At 42.0% G+C, this 21,690-nt stretch overlaps 5 protein-coding genes across 5 annotated transcripts; 3 read left to right on the top strand and 2 right to left on the bottom strand.

Annotated features, from left to right (window-relative positions):
* Positions 1-1,223: 1,223 nt before the first annotated feature.
* Positions 1,224-3,166, bottom strand: GCK72_004997 (uncharacterized protein; the record flags this gene model as incomplete). The annotated part of the gene is made up of 5 exons (XM_003116837.2): positions 1,224-1,331; positions 1,388-1,959; positions 2,006-2,638; positions 2,706-3,015; positions 3,068-3,166. The coding sequence occupies 5 exons, from the start codon at positions 3,164-3,166 to the stop codon at positions 1,224-1,226; spliced, it is 1,722 nt and encodes a 573-aa protein (XP_003116885.1).
* A 441-nt stretch (positions 3,167-3,607) lies between these two features.
* On the top strand, positions 3,608-4,924 carry GCK72_004998 (uncharacterized protein; the record flags this gene model as incomplete). Its single annotated transcript, XM_053724980.1, has 4 exons — positions 3,608-3,748; positions 3,797-4,244; positions 4,290-4,519; positions 4,568-4,924. The coding sequence occupies 4 exons, from the start codon at positions 3,608-3,610 to the stop codon at positions 4,922-4,924; spliced, it is 1,176 nt and encodes a 391-aa protein (XP_053589174.1).
* Positions 4,925-5,166: 242 nt separating this feature from the next.
* On the bottom strand, positions 5,167-6,963 carry GCK72_004999 (uncharacterized protein; the record flags this gene model as incomplete). The annotated part of the gene is made up of 5 exons (XM_003117252.2): positions 5,167-5,186; positions 5,244-5,778; positions 6,149-6,267; positions 6,316-6,592; positions 6,640-6,963. The coding sequence occupies 5 exons, from the start codon at positions 6,961-6,963 to the stop codon at positions 5,167-5,169; spliced, it is 1,275 nt and encodes a 424-aa protein (XP_003117300.1).
* GCK72_005000 (uncharacterized protein) lies at positions 6,864-7,658 on the top strand (the record flags this gene model as incomplete). Its single annotated transcript, XM_053724981.1, has 3 exons — positions 6,864-6,947; positions 7,359-7,423; positions 7,472-7,658. 3 exons carry the CDS (start codon positions 6,864-6,866, stop codon positions 7,656-7,658), a joined length of 336 nt encoding a protein of 111 aa, XP_053589175.1.
* A 4,847-nt stretch (positions 7,659-12,505) lies between these two features.
* Positions 12,506-15,396, top strand: GCK72_005001 (uncharacterized protein; the record flags this gene model as incomplete). Its single annotated transcript, XM_053724982.1, has 7 exons — positions 12,506-12,550; positions 12,910-13,404; positions 13,451-13,613; positions 13,665-14,140; positions 14,187-14,705; positions 14,750-15,162; positions 15,207-15,396. 7 exons carry the CDS (start codon positions 12,506-12,508, stop codon positions 15,394-15,396), a joined length of 2,301 nt encoding a protein of 766 aa, XP_053589176.1.
* Between the last annotated feature and the right edge of the window lie 6,294 nt (positions 15,397-21,690).

The raw sequence follows: 21,690 nt of genomic DNA on the forward strand, positions 1-21,690 counted from the left end.
GCGCACGACGAAATGAATTTGTGACAAAAAGTTGATGGAATTAAGGAAAAGGATAGAGGAATCACGCACACAAACAACACAAACGTGCAAACAAAAGGAATGACCCAGATTTCAATTTCCGCTGAAAATCGGAGCAGAAGAACTTAATGAGAATTCTAGAAGACGTCAACGACATCGTCATCAGCAGAAAAATGGGGGGAATGAGTTTCAGCAAAAACAATTTTGGAGAGAAATAAAATTATGTCAGAACCGTCGAACTTTTCAGAAAATTGGATTATATCGGCAGATTATCTCATTTTTCTTCGATTTGCTCTCGTGAAAGTCCACTGAAATCTGCATCTAGAACCCACTGAAGGCCTCCTAGCAGATTTCATGACCACATCAGCTTGCTCCGCCACAGAGCATGATCCTAGAAGGGCGGTCTCTTCCGGCACCCAATTAGACGCGCTTTCAAAATGGCGCGACGTCCTTGTCTTCGCTTTGTACTCGTCCTGAATCTATCTTCAGAATAAAAAAGAAAATGATGGGAAGGATGAAGCTCAAAACACCAAAAAATATAGAAAAAGGGAAATTGGAGGTGGCTTACACAAAAAGCTATTTGCATTCAAATCGACTTGTATCTATAATGAGAGAAGGAAACAACATAAGTGGGTAAATAGTGAGGGGGTGTGTGGAGCAAAAAAAAATTGAAAAATGAAACGTCTTCTGTTTCTTGAAGTGCACAATATTTTATTTTTGTCAGAGACTCATTGATTCATTCATCCTTCTAGGAAACGTTTCGCCGAAACCGCGGAGAAACGGATTATAAAACAGTGAGTTCACATGATCAACATAATTCAGACTACAAAACCAAGAATTTCGCTAGAAAATCTGAATAAACAGTTGAATTTCGATAATGGTGGTGGTCAGAGAAAACATAGAGTAGTGTGGCTAAATCCAGAGATACGGGGCGAATCTGTTTCGACGTTACCGTCGTCACAGATCCTTCAGAATTCACAGAAGCTCTAAATAGAGCTCAGAATTGGGGTGTCCCCAGATGACAAGATTGATACTACTTGACAAAAAAACGAAATGATAAAAACAGTGAAAAAATGGAACTGGTCAAAAACCTACCGGATGGGGGAGAAGTAAAAACGGGAGGGGGTTGAAAAGAAAACAAAAATGTAATGCTACAGAGAGAAAGAAAGTGATATAAAATAATGAGAATAAATAACGAAAATGTTTTAATTCTTCTTGGCGAGAATCAGAGTGTGCTGATCGGAAATTGAAGCTCCGATGATGGAGTGATCGTCGAGATGTGCAGAGCTTATCTCTTCAGGCTTCGAAACCATCTGAAATAATATTTACGTTTTCAAAATATCACAACTTTCTTTCATTCCAAAATTACCTTCTCATCATCATCCTTCAATCCGAGACCCAACTGTCCAGTTGTATCGAATCCCCATGCATATGCGGTTCCGTCTTCAGACCAGGCAATTGAAGTAGCCAATTTGGCTGAAACTCCAACGATCTTCGAGTCGAAATCAAGTTTTTGCAAGGTGTCATAGAGCCAATGTTGTTGATCGTCTTTTCCAGTCCAGTTTCCGATTCCAAGAGCGTTGTCGGTGTTTTTTCCCATCGCAAAAACGTTTCCTTGGCTATCGAGAAGAACAACATGTTGAACTCCTTCAATGTTCACGAAAGTTTCTTCAGCTCCGAAAGCTGGTGCTTCGGTTGGAAGGAACACACGAAGTTCGCGGTTATCTTGACCATCTTGTCCAACATCAGCCTCGTCGACTTTGATTCCAAGTTGAGCGTAGTTGTTGAGTCCGAATGAGTAGTATTTTCCGTCCTCTCCATGAATAATTGTCCAGAATCCACTGGCGAAAACGTTCTTGGCGACAACGTCGTAGAACTTTCCTTTGTTCTTAAATCTCAATGGAACAACAAGATGATCTCCAGACTCGTCACACATGTACTCTGAAACAAACTAACTGAATAATAATTTATCCGGAAAATTACTCACTTGATCGGATAGTCTTGGTACGGCTACTACGTCCGAGTTGACCCATTTCTCCGTCTCCGAAAGTCAGAAGACAACCTTTCTCGTCGAGCATCACAAGATGATTCTCACCAGCAGCGATTTTCACGATCTTCCTTTTAGCTTGGTGGACAATCACAACCGGCTTTTCTTGCATTTTGTGAAGAAGTGGATGAACATCTACATTTCCATTGGAGTTACGGAGATTACCCCAAGCAATTACCGATCCTTCGTCGGTGAGAGCAGCAGTGAACGAGGCACCGGCAGCAAGCATAATGATTTTTCCCTCTCTACCAATCTCTTCTGAGAATGGAACTTTGGCGAACTCGTCAGTGCTTCCCTCGTGTTCAACACCTTCTGCAGGAACGGTTCCTTTCTCGTTGATTCCACACATGAAAACTTGGCCATCAGATGTTAATACAGAAGAGTGTACTCCTCCAGCAACAACTTGAATTGGTTTTAATCCATTCTCCTCAAAGATGTCAACCTTCCGTGGCTTTTTCGTTGTGGTCCGACCTGGATGTCCGAGAGCTTCTCCTTCTCCACATGATAACACACGATCACCAATAATGGAAGGCGCAAATTGCTGCCAGGTTAGGAGAGGTTGTGTCAGTTTAGCTGAAAGAAAGTGATGAGAATTAAAAAGTTAATAGCAGTAAAACAAAACATCTAGAAAGCCACAAACCTTGCTTACGTCCTGGAGTTTTTGGCTCGTTAAAAGTGGAGTTAACCGTAGTGTTAGCGGTGGTGTTAGCCGACTCGCTTCCCTTACGTTTTCTTCCTCGTTTTCCAGGAGTTGCGGAAGCTTCCGCTACAGCCGCGGTTGAGGTAGACGACAACTTCTTAGAACGGCCCGTTCTTCGTGGAGTTCTAGGTACAGTGTCGGTGGCCTCGACTTCTAAATCGGCAAGTTCGACATGATCGGCGGCTTCCTCGTCTTCTACATGTCTTGTGGCTCTAGCGGCGCTGGTCTCAGGTTGGTCGTCTCTTGGAGCCTGAAAATACAAATTAAAGAGGGTTGTGCCAAAATATTAAAAATCAACTTACCGCATCTTCTTCTTGTAGGTCTTGTTCGGTGATTTTTTCGATTTCACGATCGTTGGGTACTTCAACCTCTGAGGTGTCCATTCTATCAGCAGAATTCATATTCTGAAGAAAAAATGGTTGATTGACAACGGAGATAAGATAAAGGTAGTATTGATGCGCACAAAAGTAGGAGGAGACACTTTTAAAATGACGAAACGAAGGTGAGAGATAGGAAAAAAGACTAAATTCCGATGAAAACCAATACTATCATCTCAAGTTGTTAATACGACTTCCATCTTTACGAAAAATTGACAAAAATCGGCAAAAAATCGATTGTTTATCAACAAAACAACAAGTCGAAAAAATAAAATTCGGAAGTGGGCGGGACTTATTCAAAAACTGCAGGGTGGGCATGAGCTTTTCGCAAGAGTGGCGCGCGTATTTCTCTTTTCATGGTTTTTAGTGGTATGAGCGTTTCGCAGAACTTCGCAAGAAATTTGTGACGAAATAGGAGAAAACAATATCAAATCGGGTTCTATATTCCAATAAAAGGTTATTTAGATGAAATACGTAGTAATTGGCGGCGGAATCGCCGGAGTTTCATGTGCAAATGAAATGCTAAAACTCGAAAGAGCTCCTGAACTCGAAGTTGTTCTCATTTCGTCATCGAGTTTTGTCAAGTCAGTTGAGAATTATCGAAAAGTGAGTTCAGTCAATTGTTGCGTGTGTGTAATGAAACTGAGTGTTTAGGTAGGACAATACGGTGAAAAGTTCGATGTAAGCGAGGCAGATTCCTCCGAGATTTTCCCTGATCAAAGATTCAAATTTATAAATGACACAGTGATAAATTGGGATGCTCAGAAAAAGGATATTCAACTTCAGAATCATGAAAAGCTGAAATATGACAAACTATGCATTGCGACCGGTTCTAGACCAAAGCTTCAGAACGAGTTACGCGCCGATCCCAGATTTCTGTTTCTGAGGGACACACAAAGTGCAGAGCAATTGAAGCATCAGTTGGGAAGCGCTAGAAATGTTCTCATTGTCGGAAATGGTGGAATCGCAACTGAGCTGATTTACGAACTGAAGAATGTGGAGTTGACGTGGCTAGTGAGAGATTCGTGGATTTGTGCTTCGTTCTTTCCGGAAGATGTTGAGAAATTCATTGAAAAGCGTCTGCTAAATGGACGATCGGATGGTGTGTTGCAGTGAAAAGCGGGCTTTTTTAGAATAGAAATTTCAGGAAAGAAGCATGACGGAGTTCAGAAGCATCTTCGATATTCAACGTCATCTGTATCTCATCCTGGTCCTTCCGGACCTGCACTCGGTCCTGACTGGTGTTCAACCATTGATTTCGGTCAGATTTCACAGAAATCCACCAATCGAACAGTGAAGATTTTGAGGAATTGTGCCATAGGGAATATCGAGACTTCTGGAGAATTAAATATTGAATATCTGGACAGAAATAATGGGGTAAATGGTCAGAAATGTGACACTGTAGACTTATTTCGGATATTTCAGACAAAAAGCTTTTTGAAGCCGGATCTCGTTATCTGGGCTGGAGGAGTTACACCAAATTCCGAAGTTTGGAGAAAAGACGAATCTTTGAAAACAACTGCAAACGGTGGAATTTCTGTGAATGATGCTTGTGAGACATCTATTTCTGACGTGTATGCTTGTGGCGATGTCTCTACTTTAACTCTATCAGAAGTGTCTTCTACTCTTTGGAATCAGAGACAACTTTGGACCCAAGCACGTCAATTAGGAGAAGTATGTGGTCGAGCGATGGTTGCAGGTGCAGAAGAAGCCCGAATGCAGAACATGTACTTCGAGCTTTTCTCACACTGCACCACGTTTTTCGGATTGAAGGTAAGCTAGTAAATGATGGGCAAATTTTATTTCCGAACACATGAAAAAAATAAATAATACAGTTGAGAAATATTGTGTAGGTGGAAACTGTTAACGGTAACGAAAATTGGTAAATGAGACCACAAGAAACCGAGGTCGATAAATAAAGTGGAACAATAAGCATTTAACGACATCGCTCGGATAGATGCCGGATAAAACAATAGGGGAGCGTGTTGATTCGAATGCATTGATTGGAGAAATGGAGTGACGAATCAGTTGGTTCTTCCCTCGACTGAAAAATAAGTAGAATTAGCACATGTATGGAGAAACTTTAAAATTATTAACTTACTGTAAGTAGATACATCGATTTTCTCTGGGAGCTCTGTGATGCTGATGTCGAAGCGATCTTGAACGCTGTTAAGAGTCTTGGCGTCGTTCTCGTCCGAGACGAATGTGATGGCCAAACCCTTGGTTCCGAAACGTCCAGCACGAGCGACTCTGTGAAGGTATGAGTCAGAATCCTCTGGCATATCGTAGTTGAAGACGATGTTCACACGCTCAATATCCATTCCACGTCCGAATAAGTCAGTCGCAACAAGGATTCTCTTTTGGAAGTCCTTGAATGATTGGTATCGAGACAGACGCTCTTCTTGAGCCATTTGACGATGAATAGCAATCGATGGGAAGTTCTGTTCTGTGAGAAGTTGATGAAGGGCCTCACAACGCTTCACGGCCTTGACGAAGATGACGACTTGATTGAACTCGAGAGCATCGAGAAGATTCAGCAGCTTTCGATTCTTCTCTGCTTCCTTCAGCTTGACGTAGTGTTGTTGAAGTCCGTGGAGAGTGAGCTTAGCTTCATCGTCGACATAGACTTCCATTGGCTGAAAATAATTTATTAGGATGTCGAACTCGTGGTGAAGAGTAGATCGGGGGCTGAAACGAGTTTTGCAGTACATGTCACGTGTGTTCTCGGCATATCTTTCCCCCTACTCGCTTCAGCATCGCTGAGACATGCCAGCAGCCTCCCCAGAGGACGACGGCTTCTGCATGGCGAGAGGCCGAACAAGATGAAATCTGAAATCCGAGAAAATAATGCTGCGGACTTCGAAACTCTTGACCAACCAAGTTCCGGCCATCTCTTCCGCTTCACGGAACACTCATGACTAGCATTTTGGTTTGATACAGGTTTTTGGTTTCAAAAGATGGGGTGGGTGGTGATTCCGTAGATTCCGGATCAGAGATAAAGCGTACGTCTTGCATGAATCGCTTGCAAACAGCGCGAAGCTCCTTCGGCAGTGTGGCGGAGAACATCATCACTTGCTTTTGTTGTGGAGTCATCTTGACGATTTCTTGAACGTCACGGCGCATATCTGAAACAAAAATAGAAATATTTCAATTCATTGAACACTGATTCTTACCAGCATCTCCGATCATCTTGTCGCATTCGTCAAGAACGAAATACTTGACTTTGTCAAGCTTCAGCTTTCCGGAGCGAGCCAAAGCCAACATTCTTCCTGGAGTTCCAACGACGATATGTGGACAGTCGTTAGCAAGACGCTCCTCGTCTTTCTTGATAGCCATTCCTCCGAAGAAGACGGCAACCTTCACTCCTGGGAGATACTTGCTGAACCGCTCGTATTCCTTGGAGATTTGGAAGGCCAATTCGCGAGTGTGGCACATGCAAACAACCGACACCTGAAATTAGACGTTTAGATTGTTTTTTACTCCGTTGCTATAATTACCTCGCCGTCAACTGGCTCGAGCTGCTGAAGAGTGGTGATAACGAAGACTGCGGTCTTACCCATTCCGGACTTCGCTTGACAAACGACGTCCATGCCGAGAATGGCTTGAGGAATGCACTCATGTTGCACTTCCGATGGATGCTCAAAACCGCAATCTCCGATAGCACGGAGAATTTCCGGCTTCAGAAGGAAGTCACGGAATCCAGACGAATGGATTGAGGCATATGTTCCCTTGGTTTTCTTGGCATCGCCTCCGCCAACCTCTTGCTTCTCCTGAATCTCCTCCTGCTCCTCTTCGTAATCAAGAAGTTGTTCCTCTTCCATTCTGAAATATTAATAGTATTATTATGAGATTAGTGAAAATTTAATTGATGAAACAGCCTATTTTCATAAACTATTCAGAAAAAGGACAAAAAAAATTAAAATGAACAGAAGGAAAATAGAGTGCGGTAATCTTATGTATGGAAATGAGAAGAAAACTGATGAATCTTCTACGGAGATTGAGTGTGCCCGAATAACGGAGCAGTGGAACGCATACGATTCGAATTTTTTCGGGACGCAACGCACACGCTACGCGGCAGGGTCTCGCAACGACAGCCTTTGGAAAAAACGCGGTCGTTTAAAAAAGGCAGCCGGTTGACACCTGCTGCATTAGGTAGAATGGACATAAATCGATAGAAAGAAATAGAGTAACAAGGAAAAAATACAGGAATTTTCAGGTTGTATTTCTCGGAGATTACAAACCGGAAAGACAAAGGGCAGACAATTGGAAAGTGGTTTTGAGGTAGAAAAAGAGAAGAGAAACAATTTTACTGATTATTCTTTTCTGTAGAGACACCGAAGAAGACAAACTCGTTCGATGTGTCGTCGTCAACAATGTGATCGTCGGTGCTCTTCTCATCGGTGAAACGGAAATGGAGGAAACACTGGAGAATCTCATCTTGAACAAGACAGATCTCGAAGGAATTTCAGAGACATTCTTGGAGCCCGGAGTCGATCTCGATGACTACTTCGATTGAAAATACACATTTATTAATAATTCGTGCATTTAAAATCATTTTTGTTTTGTTTCACTAAACCAGTTTGTTGTTATCGTACTGCCATCGAAAATGTATGCAGCCTCTGCGTCTCTGTTCACAGCAAAAACGTGGAATACACGAGTGCCACCCAGACAACACATTCTCTGGCTCTTTACACTATTACTCTATAGCAATATCGATGCGTTGGGATATTGTTACATTTTCTTTGAGCTATGATATTAATGCGAATTCCATTGAGAAAGGTTAAAACGATTTAACAAGAGAAATATGAGTTATCATACAGATTTTTAGACATTCATCACTTTCAAAACATTTCATTTCCGGGATGCGGTGAGATTCTAGTAGTAAATGATGCTTCAGAAGACGTGGGATCTGGCGGAAGTGCTCTGAATGCATTGATTAGAACTGCGGAATGCCTATGCTATCGAAAGAATTACACAGTGCTGACAGACGCTGTGTTGCAAAACGTCAATGTGCTCATTGTACTGGTGGTGAGTGAGAATATTATGTTTTTCGTTGAAGAACGGAGAAAAAGGAGGCGCGATGTTTAAAGGCGCACGCCTTTTGCGGTCGTTAGGGTCCCGCAACGCTCACGTTCGACGGGCGTGAAATTTGAATATGAAAGTCATTCTACGTTGTTTAACGAGGTCGTTTTTGTTGTTTTACAAGATTTTTTGAGTTTTTTGTTCGAAATTCGTGTCGAAAACGGATTGTAAATTAAATTATTGCTTTTTGAGCGTGTTTTTCTTCTAATTGTTAGTTCAGGACTCGTAAATTCGTAATTATGGCGGAAGTGTTGGGAGGTGTGAGCAACGAAGTCCTCGAAAAATTTGGAGAGACCATTCTTGGGAAGGTGGCAGATTTGATTCGAGACGTTGGAGTCGACAGGAAAAAGAAGGAGAAGGATGTGGAAGAGGAAAAGCCGCCGAAAGTCAACTCGAAAGGGATTCAGAAGAATATCAATTTCAATGTCAAGCTGAGAAATATCCTGACGAAAGCGGTGGCGCTCGGAGAGTTGGATGAAGCGGTTAAGGAGGTTCTGGATCTGTTGAAGGCGAGAAATGGAGAATTGCTGTTATTGGATTCGGATCCAAGTCTGCTCCAGACCAAGGAGAAATTGGATGCGTTGAAGGCGATAACAGGAGGGACGTCGGAGGGCTTGACAAATCAGTCCGACATGACGTCGCTTCTGTTGTTGTCGAATATGGCAGGAGGTTCGAACAGGGATGGTGGTCTCCATATGGAAAGTAAGAGGAGAAGACTAGAGCCATATCCAGGACGACATCAGTGGTTTCGATCCGAGAGCGCTTACAGAGGCCATGGAAGTGCTCGTCAAAACGGAGGCCAAGGATACGGGAACTCAAGGGACGTCAAGAGAAGCGTCAAGTGCTTCAAGTGCTCACAGTTTGGACATTATGCCACAGATTGTGAGCAAAGGAGGTATGATTTTTCCAGAACGTTTGTCAGAAGCGATTGAGTTCTGGGAGAACATATGTTCCTCGGAGTGGGTGCTGAGTGTCATAGAAGACGGTTATAAAATTCAATTAGATTCCAGAATTACGTTGCCGGAGCCGCAAGGCCTAAGACCGTCCGTGTTACGGCACAAAGAGTTTTTGTTTGCAGAAATTGAGAGGCTGGAGAAGGAAGGTGTGCTCGATCGGTCGGATGGACTTCCGAGGGTAGTCTCACCCTTGCACGTAGTTGAACAAGGTAAGAAAAAGAGAATGATTCTGGATCTTAGTGAATTGAACAAGGGTCTCGTTCCTCCTCGGTTCAAGTTAGAAAATATGAAAACAGCGTGGCCGTTTTTAGAAAATGCCAATTTCGCGGCGACTTTCGACTTCAAATCGGGCTATCATCATATCAAGATTCATAGAGATTCACGAGATCTCTTGAGTTTCTCCCTTTCGAATCCTCCCGCTGCTCCATATTTTTCCTTCAAAGGTTTACCTTTTGGTTTAGCAACAGCCCCATGGCTGTTTACAAAAATTTTCAAAGTTCTGGTAAGGAAATGGAGAGCGGAGGGTATAAAAATGTTTTTGTATTTGGATGATGGCCTGATTGTGGGCGAGACGGAGTACGAAGTCGCGAGAGCCTCGAGAAGAGTGAGAGGAGATCTTGCAGAAGCCGGCGTGTGTGTTGCCGAGGAGAAGTCGTTCTGGGTGCCAGACGCGAAGTTTACATGGCTTGGCTATGAATGCGACCTGGTCGCGAGAGAAGTCCGTGGGACTGAGAAAAGAATGGTCACGTGGCAGAGTGTTCTTGATGAGCTGAGGAGGAGCGTGGCTCCGTCGGTCCTGGACCGAATGAAGTTTTTGGGATGCCTGGCATCATTTGAACTCGTTGCAGGTGACGTCGGAGTTGGCCGAGCGAGATGGTTGATGCAAACTGTTGGGGAGAGTCAAAAGAAGATGGAGTCAAAGAACACGAGAAAGGAGAAGTCTCCAGGTGAGATAAGGGAGATCGAGTTTTGGAAAGTTCACGGTGAAGAGTTACTGAAGAGAAGTTTGTTGGAAATCGAGCCCTTTTTCGACTTTTTACTGTTCACCGATGCGTCGGCTCGTGGAGTTGGAGGCTTACTTAAGGATAAGAAAGGTTGCGTGCTGTGGAAAATGTCAGAAATAGGCGATAGTAACTTCGAGGAACATTCGAGTGCGTGGAGAGAGTTGACGGCGGTAGATGTAGCGTCGGCGAGGTTGATAGGACACGTGAGAGGAAGCATACAAGTGTTGGTAGATAGTCAGGCGGCGGTCAGTGTGTTGAGAAGAGGCTCGATGAAACCAGAGTTGCATGCTTTAGCGGAGAGAGTGTGGAAGAATTTTGAAAGCATCGGCGGGTGTTCTTTTCTGTGGATTCCAAGAGAACAGAATGTAGAAGCCGATGAAGCGAGTAGAAACTTTGATTTTGATGACTGGGGAATAGCGGATAGAGTTTTCAAACAGGCACAAAGATTGTGGGGCGAAATTAAAGTGGATTGGTTCGCAGATGCACAGAACAAGAAAACGGAACGTTTCTTTTCCAGATATCCTGAGTTTGGATCGTCCGGCGTCAACGTATTCGAGCACATTCCGAGAGCCGAAAGGATGGGACTTGCTTGGTGGGTACCCCCTCCTGTAATGATACCACAGTTGTTGAAAATCGCGAAAAGTAGAGGGTTGAAAGGCGTTTTAGTGGCACCACTGTGGAAAAGTCATCCGTCTTACCAAGCCCTCGTTGATAGCTCAGGCAGATTTGTTAGATACGTAAGGGATTATATAATTTATGAGAAAAACGACAACATCTTTATACCGGGAGAAGGGTCGAAGTACTGCGAGGCTACAGATTCCAAATTCTGTAGATCCGAGTTCATTTTGGCATTTTTAGATTTCTCACAATAGGCCCCAGGCTTTGCATTGTTTCTACCTACTTACACGACGTTAAAGCTATTTTTTGAATAAAAGCTGTAATATAAACCCCTTTTTCGAAGTGATGAAACAGAAAAACTTATTCTCTTGGAGCGTAGAGGAAAGAGAATATTATGTTTTTCGTTGAAGAACGGAGAAAAAGGAGGCGCGATGTTTAAAGGCGCACGCCTTTTGCGGTCGTTAGGGTCCCGCAACGCTCACGTTCGACGGGCGTGAAATTTGAATATGAAAGTCATTCTACGTTGTTTAACGAGTGTCCCAGCCCACCCACCCAGTGAAAGAGAGACAAAGAACGAGGAAATGATATAACTAACGTGTATTTTCAGAAGGAGTCAAGAGATCGTTCATCGAGGAGCTCCAGATGAAAGTGGGGAGCGAGTTTTTACCACACATAGAAACTCTGAAAGCTGTGCCATTCGATTCGAAAGCGATGTCGACCGCCAAAGCCTACAAGGAAGAGAACGAGAAGAGGAATCTGTGGATTGCGCAGAGGAATCTTCCAGTGGACGAGTCGTCTCTGCTGCTGTATCTTGTCGATAAAGCGAAGAGAATCGGAAGTAGTGCATTGACAAGGATTTCAGCCGCTTATCAGACAGCAAACGAGAGTTTGTCCACCATTGGATCGTCCTTCGTGTCAGATCTCATCAGGTCAAAGAGAAGAGAGGAAATCCAGTCAAGAAAGAAGACGGTCGAAGTGACGGTTGAAGACGTTTCGAAGATAGTAGAGTTGGCGATGAAAGAGGACAGTCCGGCGAAAGATCGGGACGCTCTCTTGGCGGTTTTATCCTTCAACGTGATGCTGAGGGCATCGGAAGCGGCTGAAATTAAGTGGAGCGGAGTAAAGCAGAAGGATGGAATGATGGAAGTGTTCGTTGAAAGGGCTAAAAACGATCAGATGGGGTTAGGAAGACATTCCTTCTTTAACTACGCACCAGGAAGCGACACCGACATTTTGATGTGTAGATGGAGACTCCGGACGAAGGGAAAGTGCCCGTACGTGTTCTCGAATCTCGACGGGTCGGACAAACTGTCAGCTCAATCGATTTCTGCTCTATCGACGAAGATGCTGAAAGCGATAGGGAAACCAGGAGCGACGCATCACTGCTTCAGAAGAGGAGGAGCAAATCACATGAGGGCGAGCGGACACTCAATGGAGGAGATTCAAACTAGAGGAAGGTGGAGGTCGCTGGTCGGACTGCAGAGGTATATCAAGGATGTGCCGCGGGCACAAGGATGTTCACATCCACAAGAGATGCTCGAAGATCAAGTCGAGGACGACGAAGAATTCGAGTATAATAAATAATTGTTTAATTCTTTCTTGTTTGTTTTTGTTGAGTTAGACTAACGCACCTGTATCATTTCTATCATTTTCTGCATCTGTATCATTTCTCTCTATGGATCTCCCCGAATTTCTCTCATATCATGTTACATTCTAGTTTTTTTGTTACGTACGAGTGTACAATTCAGGTTAACAAACGACCTACTTACACGACGTTAAAGCTATTTTTTGAATAAAAGCTGTAATATAAACCCCTTTTTCGAAGTGATGAAACAGAAAAACTTATTCTCTTGGAGCGTAGAGGAAAGAGAATTGAAGTTTAGGCATAGATAAAAAGTGAATGAAAGTAACCAGAATACAAGATTTAACAAAAAAACATAACAATTTCGGAAGAAAATAGAGAAAAATGGAGAAAGAAATGTGACTAATGAAGAGTAGAAAAATCTTCCCGCTTCTTCGAGAGGACTACACGGCCGCGCAATTTCTCTTCCATTTCGGAAAATCGCGCTAGATTACTGTAATTTTAAAGACATTCCCTGAATTTCAGAGTGATCCAAGAGCAATTCTGAACTCTGAAAACAATGCGACAATAAACGGAGGGAATGGATATGTTTTTGACACATATTTAACAAAATCTGTCAAAAATGCGTGGCAAGTTGCGGAGAAAGCAAAACAGAAAGGTGTATGGATAATTGGAACGGACGCTTCTTGGGATCTTCGGAGGCAACCTGAAGAGTTTGATCTTCAACAGAATGACATAACTGGGTTCACTTATCGAGCAAATAAATCGGATCTGAAAGACCATGGATGGTATAAAATAGATGAGAAGAAACAGTTAGTTGGAATGGAGTTTCATGGAGATCTCGCGGAATCTGATAACAAAAAGAAAGATGAAATCTCTGAGAAAGACGATGACTTTCTGATTCTTGGATTCATCTATCTCCCACTAACAGTTGCCACGTCATTCCTCTCTCTTTACTCTGAATATCCGGTAGCTGCTTCCACATATCTCGGTGTGGATTCTAATGTGACACCGTTGAAAGTGAGTATTTGATCTTATTCCAATACTTGTCATACACTATTTTCAGTTGTCTCTCTTCTTCGATTTTATGTTAGCAACGTGTACATCTCGTGACCAATTCATTAGGAACAAACTAGGATTTCATATAAAAGTGTCTGAAAATGAGAAGGATAGATCAAATGCAAGGAAGCAAATTTATAGAAAACTGAGTGAATACAAGGGGAGAGTTGGTTAGTTTATCGTTGTTGTTAGTACGATATTTTATAGTTACTTAATTCCAGAAATACTTGACATCACAAACTTCAAATACAAAGATTTCCCAGTCACTGAAAGAAACTACAATCAACTTTCAACCCATCTCTATAAGTCTCTGCCCACAAACCCCGATGTGGAACGAGTTCTTCGAAGTATTCTCAGTTTGGATTCTGAATCTTTCATTTCAAGAACTCTATACTCTCTTCGAGACCAGATTCAAACTGAGTCGTCAGAAAAATTCCTTGAGATGATTTTCACTGCTTCTCTTGCTCTCTCACTGGCTTCTGATGGTAAAGGTGGCTTGAGGAATGGTCCAGCCAAGAATCCAAAATTTGAAAAGCTGATGGAAGGGAATGAAAAGAAAACTTATTTACTGGAAATCTTCGATGAGATATTGAACAATTGGATTGATGATCCAAGTCGGATGATTCGGGCAGCAAGACATTTAGAGACAGCTGCACAGAAGTGTATTCACGAAATGGTTGATGAATTGTGTGATACGGTAATCATAAAACCAGCAGAAATTAAAACAGATTCAATATTTACAGAGAACTCCAATATTATTAAAATCGGATGACCCCAGTCAATCCTCTGCTACCGTGACGGCTCCAGTGCGAATCGATTTCTTCGGTGGCTGGCTTGATACTCCGCCAATATTCTTTGGTATGGAGAATGCTGCAGTTGTCAATATGGCTATCCAGTTGGATGGAAAGAACCCCATCAGTTGCCATGTCGTCAAAACCAATTCTCCGAACATCCAACTCTGTCAAGACGGAACTTCAATCTACATTCAAACCGACGAAGAACTCCTCTACATGCACAACAAACCATCTGAAACTGGAGCACTCGTGTGTGCTTGTATCGTGTCTCTTGGTTTCCGTTCGCTCTCTTCGCTATTCCAAACTCTGCAATGTATCGGATTGAGGATAGAAACTAGATCTGATCTACCTCATGGCTCTGGTCTGGGAACATCTTCCATCATGGCGTGTACTATTCTGAAAGCGATTTGTGCACTTGGAAAAGTATCCGAGGAGAATTTCGGGATTGAAGATCAAATTGTGCATACGGTAGGTCAATATAGTTCTGGAAGGATTCTCACTTTTTTTTGCAGGTACTCCGAGTCGAGCAGATTATGACTACTGGTGGAGGGTGGCAAGATCAATTTGGAGCAATGTACGGTGGACTCAAAAAGTGTTACTATCAGAAAGGAAATGGAATACGGTACACGCCGATTCCACTGTCACCTAGAGTCATAGAACTTCTGGAAACCCGTCTCCTTCTTGTCTATACTGGGAAGACCCGTCTGGCTAAAAATCTCCTGCAAGAAGTAATTCGAAACTTTTTCACTTGTATCGAAACGAAACGGAGGTTAGGGGAAATGACGGAAGCAGTGGAAGAGTTTTCCAGTAGGATTGAAACAGGAGGTGTTGCAGTTGAGTTGTTGGAGCAATATGATAAAACAAAGAATTTCATGACAAGATGTGAGCCGCCGATAGTGGCGAGTATGTTGGAACAGTTGAAAGAGTAGGTGAAACAGTCGATGGGAAGAACGGAAATCTTTTTTCCAGACAAAATCTGATTGAAGTGGGCTGGGCTGCTGGTGCAGGTGGCGGTGGTTTCGTATACCTCTGGCTAACGGACAACACCCCGGCATCCTCTGTCAAGAAGTTTCTGGAATCCTCACCCCGTTTTTCTGCAATGACGTGTCACCAAATCACAATTGCACTGGTACACCCTGTCACCTTACAACTGAATTGAACTGTTTCAAAGTAATAAATATTTGTATCTTCTTTCTCACATGCCTATTATATGACACCTACCTACAGATTTACGATGTGCGTTTTCTTTGGAAGGAGAAGAATATCATATCCGTTTTTATCAGTATTTCTGCGTGAATGTTTACAAACGACCGGAGAGAAATGTGTGAGATGGATGACCCTGGGAAGAAGAAGAAGATAATTTCAAGGTTGTCTTGTCAAAATTATGTATTTCAAAACTGTTGTACATATTGTTTATCATATCTCGCCGGTGTCGAAAACATATTCTTTCCCTTTTTGTCGTGATCTTGATAATTACGTCTTCTACGTGTGTGGTGGGAATTCAGATGAGATAGAGAGACCAATCAAAGATAACGAGCTAATTGAGGGAGACATGATGCCAACGGGGATTCTCAATTCTCACACCTTCTTATCCCTTCATTTGTCGATTACCCAACTTATGGGTCGTCAGGGCCGGTTTTGTTTCTTCGCCGGTGGTCTAGGAGAGTGATTGAACGGAAGGGAAAGAGAGACAAAATTGATGCTTTTTCAATTTGTCATTTTCATTTTCAAAACTGAGACCGGGGCAAGGTTTTGACATAGATACCAGAGGAGAAGTGCACGAAGAAAGTCTTCGTCCTAGTTTTGAAGTAGAAACGGAAAGTTCTGTAGAGGGGATGAGCTAAAAATAGGTGAGGTGGACTATTGGAGGCACTGATAATCTTAGAAAAGGAAATAATTTTGTCGAGAGGCTCTCAATTTAAGGATCATCAGAAATGTTTGTTGGAGAATGTTATAATTTGAAACTGCAATTGGTTTTCAGAATACCTTCATTTATAACTATCTTATCAGTGTGGAAACTCTGTATGTCTCTGAGTATGTCCGGATGTCCACACGCTAGAACTCCACTACGTCAGATCTGTTTTCCAGAGATTGCCATATTTTTTCTGAAAATCTGGAAACGTATTCAAAACCTATGACTTTAGCTTTCCAGTCATGACTGCTTCTGACAAATACTTCCAATGGACCATCCCTCAACCACCGTAATCCCTCCCTATATTTTCTTTTTTGATTCCAGTTTCCCATGGCCATTTGTTTCCATCTGTCAGTTTGAATATTCACTGATAAATCTGTTTTTATCACCGCCTTGGTCTTTCTTCATTGCCCAACCACCTTCCAAATAACAACGGATCGTCAAAAATGCCAGCGTCCTCGTAAATCTTCACAGAATTCAACGCTAATCAGCACCCCCCCCCCCCTTCTCCTCCTAATCTCTCAAATTCAGAATATCTTCTCAATTTCTTCTTCTTCTCGGTGGTTTATCATCGTCATGCCGTTTTGAAGAACCCGTTCTCTTCTTTTCCACCGTCATCAACGTCTTCATGCCCCCATCCGACCCCTTCGACAGCTTGACTAATCCGTGTAAAGCCTCATCAATTCACTTTCAACCCATAATGAATTTCGGGTAGAAAGTCACTTTCCACTTTCGATATTGTTTACATGAAATCTTATGTGGACATCTGGATCTACAGATACACAGATCCCCAAAATCCAACCTCCTACAGTAACCCAAACCATCCGCACCCATCCCAAACCTAAACCAATAATTCATTTCCTGAATTCGTTTCCCCACCTGTTCACCTCCTGCTGTGTGCGCCAAGCCTAAACACTTTATCAGTAGATTCGATCAGTTTGACGGATAGATGCGCGCCTCCTCGAGAAAAAAACGTTGACAGGACCGAGAGGAGAAGAAGAACTGTGTTCTCTTTGATTGACGTCTTCTTCTTCTTTTTCTATTTTAATAGTTTCTACAAGTATGGCTACCGTAGTACCTGGCACCGTGCCGCCGAAGAAAGGATGTTTCGAAATAATTATCATATCAATTGACAATGAATGATGGAGTATCCATCGGGAGTCTTCCCAACCACGCCTGCTTGTCTTCCCTCTACCGGTAGATGAATGATGCATCACCATATCTGTTTATCACTTGGTGGTGTCCATTGTCCTTCTTTGGTGTCTTGTCTCATCAGTAACCAAAGAATTTCATTGCAAAACAAGAGCCATCTCTTCATCTCCCAAGGGGACATTTACATCGATTCCATGTTTTGCTGGACGGGAGTTTTCTATCTCTTTCTTCATATGTTTTTCCTCCAATTATCCCGCACTTTTAAACTTTTCCGACATAATTGTTCGGACAGTTTCCTTTTGAAATGTTGCCGCCTTTGGGTGTCACTTCCGATGCGTTGTTATCTACTGTGCGGCATCTAGGTAACTATGTGTAGACGGAGAAAGTGGAAAAGCTGGAATTATTTAGGTTATTGTGGTTTGGAGAAATTAGGTGATTTAGGTAAATAAGAACGGCCGAGCAGAAAAAATCAGACTTGTCACGGGCCGGGCCGGGCCGGGCCGGGCCGAAATCAGGAAAAATTTTGGCCCGGCCCGGCCCGGCCCGGCCCGCCGGGCCAAACTCAGGAAAAATCTCGGCCCGGCCCGGCCCGGCTCTTTTGAAACATTTTGAGTTTTTGATTTTTTTTTGGAAATTTTAGGAAAAATGTGAATATGTATGATAATTTAAGCATTTTTACTCTTATTTTCCGAAAAATTTTAAATAAAATTTGGTAAAAACGGGTTCCCATTTTTTGAAATCAAGAAAAATTTCGGCCCGGCCCGGCCCGGCCCGGCCCGCCCGGGCCGAACTCAAGAAAAATCTCGGCCCGGCCCGGCCCGGGCCGGCCCGGCCCGGCCCGGCCCGAGGCCCGGCCCGGGCCGGCCCGATTTTTGACAAGTCTGGAAAAAATAAACAAAAACAGTCTTGTCTTCCGAGAAAAGTAAACATTGCTCATCTCTAATGTTGTTTCGAAAACTCATCATTTGAAAAACAAGGTTATGGTTTCAAATAGAAACATGGTCAAATTAGAACCACTCGTTTAAGAACGTTTCAGAAAAGTCTAGGAAGTTAGATTCTACAGTAGGAAGTTTTCAAAAAACGAAAAGTTTATAAGAGATTCTGAATCTGTTAAAAAAAAGGCTAAAACCTAAATTTTCAGAAATACCTATTCTGAATGAAACATTTTGAAAAAGAGCTGTCGGGATTAGTCAACTTGGAAACTGCTAGACTAAATGCCCTGTATCTTCGTTCCACTTGCTCATAGATGGAAGTCAAAAACCGATTCAGAATCCTCACGACGCCAGCTTTCTATCATTAATGGTTTGGTATCAGAAACATGAACGGTTTGGGTATATTTCGAAATTTATCCATAGTTAGCCCAGCTACTCAAGATCATAAGACTTAACAAGTCAAAAAGTCAGTAACTGAAATGAACTGTTTTCATTCCAACGATACCGCTGTATAGTAGTACTGTAGGCCAGCTATCATGACTTACAGTCCACCTCTCTGATCCCTACGCTAATCTGTGTCCCTCCGAGAAGTCTAGGCTTTCTTCCCTCCCAAACCTCCTACCGATTCTCCCACGACAACTATTAGCTAATAATCTCAAAACATTTCCAGATTACATAACCTCATCTTCTTGATTTCATTCATAAGTATCTCTCTTCCCGCCTTCCTCATATTAGTTCAAAACGGCTTCGTCATCATCACTACCATCATCAACAAAAGTGATCCCGCCTATTCGAATTCTCCTGAATCAGCTATCCGTCCTTTTCTCTCTCTCTTCCCCTCCGAAAGTCTTCCGCAATTTACTGTTATCTTGCGATTCAATCTTTCCCTATTGAAGTATCTTCTCCTGATTTCCTTCATTTTTCATTTTAATGTCATCTCAATCACTGATTCCGATACTCTCCGCGGCCAGAAGCTTATGCAGTTTTGGCAGTTTAGCAATCAAATTGTTTGTTCTAATTCTTTTCGCGCCTTCCTTTTCAAATGATTCTCTCCAACTAATTCGATTCTTAAAGGATCATCATCTGCCTATTGCGCAATGGCTTCTTCTGAGCCACCAGTCCTGTTTCTAAACGGCATGACTCCTCTTGTTTGAAAAGTACTCAAGAGACCAGATCATATGCATCATCATCACCAATTGTTTTAGTGTGAGTGTGTCTTTTGCGAGAAGAAGGGCACTGTTGTTTCAACAACATTTTTATGCAAATAGTGTGGAGCAAGCAATTGGGGGAGAAGAGAATCATGTTCTTGAGATCTTGACATTATTATTAGATCGTTTCCAAAAATATGGATATCCATTTCACTATTGTTTCGTTTTTTTGTTCGGATGTGTTCTTTTTTAGGAAGACTTGTGTTCCGCATTTATGAAAAATTATTACGATTGCTTATCGGTTTCTTTTACTGTGTTATTTTTGAGATTTCTAAACACCATTTCCGGAACTTGATGGAAAGCGTTTTTTTCAGATGACTTATTATTTTTTACAAATTTCAATCGGGTCCTTTCAAAACTGAGACATTTTGAAACTCCACAATTCAAAACCGTTAAAGTTTAGTATGTATTTTGATTTACTTAAGTACGGCTATGATTTGCACCAGTTCAAAACGGACGGTCACGTTCCGGGTTGATTCAATTTATATAAGTTTTGCCTCTCACCGTTCTATCTTGCAGCGATTCTGAAAAAAACTTCCTAATTTTCTCAATTCCAAATCGTCCGGGAATGAGATTTTCAGAATCCACGATCTCAGAATCTCTAGAACTAAAACCTGTGGCCCATTCTATTACCATGACCCCTGAACAACCCACCAACCAACAAAAAGTTATGCTGTAAAGGTCAACAGCATCTGATTTTCCAAAGCACTATTCCCAAACTTCCAATCTTTTTGTCATCAGAAACAGTCAGTCTACTCTTCCCGGGGCATTCAATTCAATTTTGTTTCGGTTGTCCTGTTGTACACGTAAAGCAACAATAGGCCTATCCTATTTATTCTCGCATTCTTCTTCTTTTCTCGACCTTCTTTTTCTGTCGGTTTCCCCTTTTCTAATTAATTCACCATTTATAGAGGTTGTCTCCACTGGGCTTCCGCTTCTAGTCATTTCCAACTTTTCCTTTTTCTCTGGACCGTTCGGTATCATATTTACATTTCCTAATGTAACTGGACACCTTCTATTTTTTTGACTGACTCATTCTCTCGGTCTCTTTTGAACTGTTCCTTTTCTATTCTGGTTTTGACAGTTTTTGAATGGAAAGAGGAGAAGAAAAGTGGTGATTATGAAACTTTTTGAGAAGAAGAACCGTTTCGAATGTTTTTTTTGTTGCTTTTTGTGAGGTATCACAACACTGATTTGGAAGTTTTTTGTGAGCAAAATTTTTATCAAGAAGACACACGTTTGTCTGTCTGAAAATCAGAAGGAGTAAAAGTAAATTTAAGGGATTAGGTTTCAGAGACTTCTATCCAAGATATTTCTAGAAAAATAGAAGATTTTTAGATTTGGACGGCATTCCGAATTACATTTTCTGTAAATCACTCGAGAAGTGTTTAAAAATTCACAAAAATCACTTCAACAAACCGCAAAAGAAAGAAATTTCAACAAATAATTAGACCACCACCACAATAATTTCTCGAGGTCACTCCCCTAACCTCAATTGATTTTTCAAAAAAAGATGCTACTCTTGTTCCCAAATGTCTACCCATCTCCTCCATTTTCTCTTTATTTTTTTCTTACAGTTTACCTCTTTTTCTTGTTTGTTCACTCTCCTCCCTCTCTCCATCTCCTTCTACTCATCACTTTCTTTTCTCTTTTATTTTTTTCGCTTATTTTTCCTTCAGGGGTCTAGGTTTACTTTGTAGCTTTTCGAAAAAAAGGGGTCTTCTGAACTTGACACCTAGATAGATTACTCATACCTTGGTCATTCTACTTTTTAATCAAAAAAGTTTACCGCCTAGAGAATAATGGAACCGTGTTTTAAAGTAGTTCCGCTTCTGTTCCGCTATCCAAACAGTTATTTTTTGGAAACTTGGTTCAGAGCTATGAGATCTCGTTCCGAAAATTCCAAAACAATATTTTCTCTTGTCTATCACTCCCTTCTTCCTGTCTCCTTTTCTTCCGAATAGTTTTCGAAACTTGTTCTGTTTCCCCCTTCCATATCACCTCTTTCGTCTCACATTTTTCCTTATTTTTACTCACTTTTTCTGTCACTCATCACATCAATAGAATTGTCAAAACAGTGGTGTTTGGTTTGGCGGTCTAGGATCCCAGTTTCCGGAAAACTAATCCAAGCCCGTTGATTTTTGAGAAAAGTTTGAGTATTTACCTAATGAACATCTAGAAATCCGAGGTATGGAACCTTCGTCAAAATCTTTCATTTTAAAAAGCTATAAATTATATGGATATCAGGA

This window comes from Caenorhabditis remanei, chromosome II (assembly GCF_010183535.1).
Source record: "Caenorhabditis remanei strain PX506 chromosome II, whole genome shotgun sequence".
NCBI classification, from domain to species: Eukaryota; Metazoa; Nematoda; class Chromadorea; order Rhabditida; family Rhabditidae; genus Caenorhabditis; species Caenorhabditis remanei.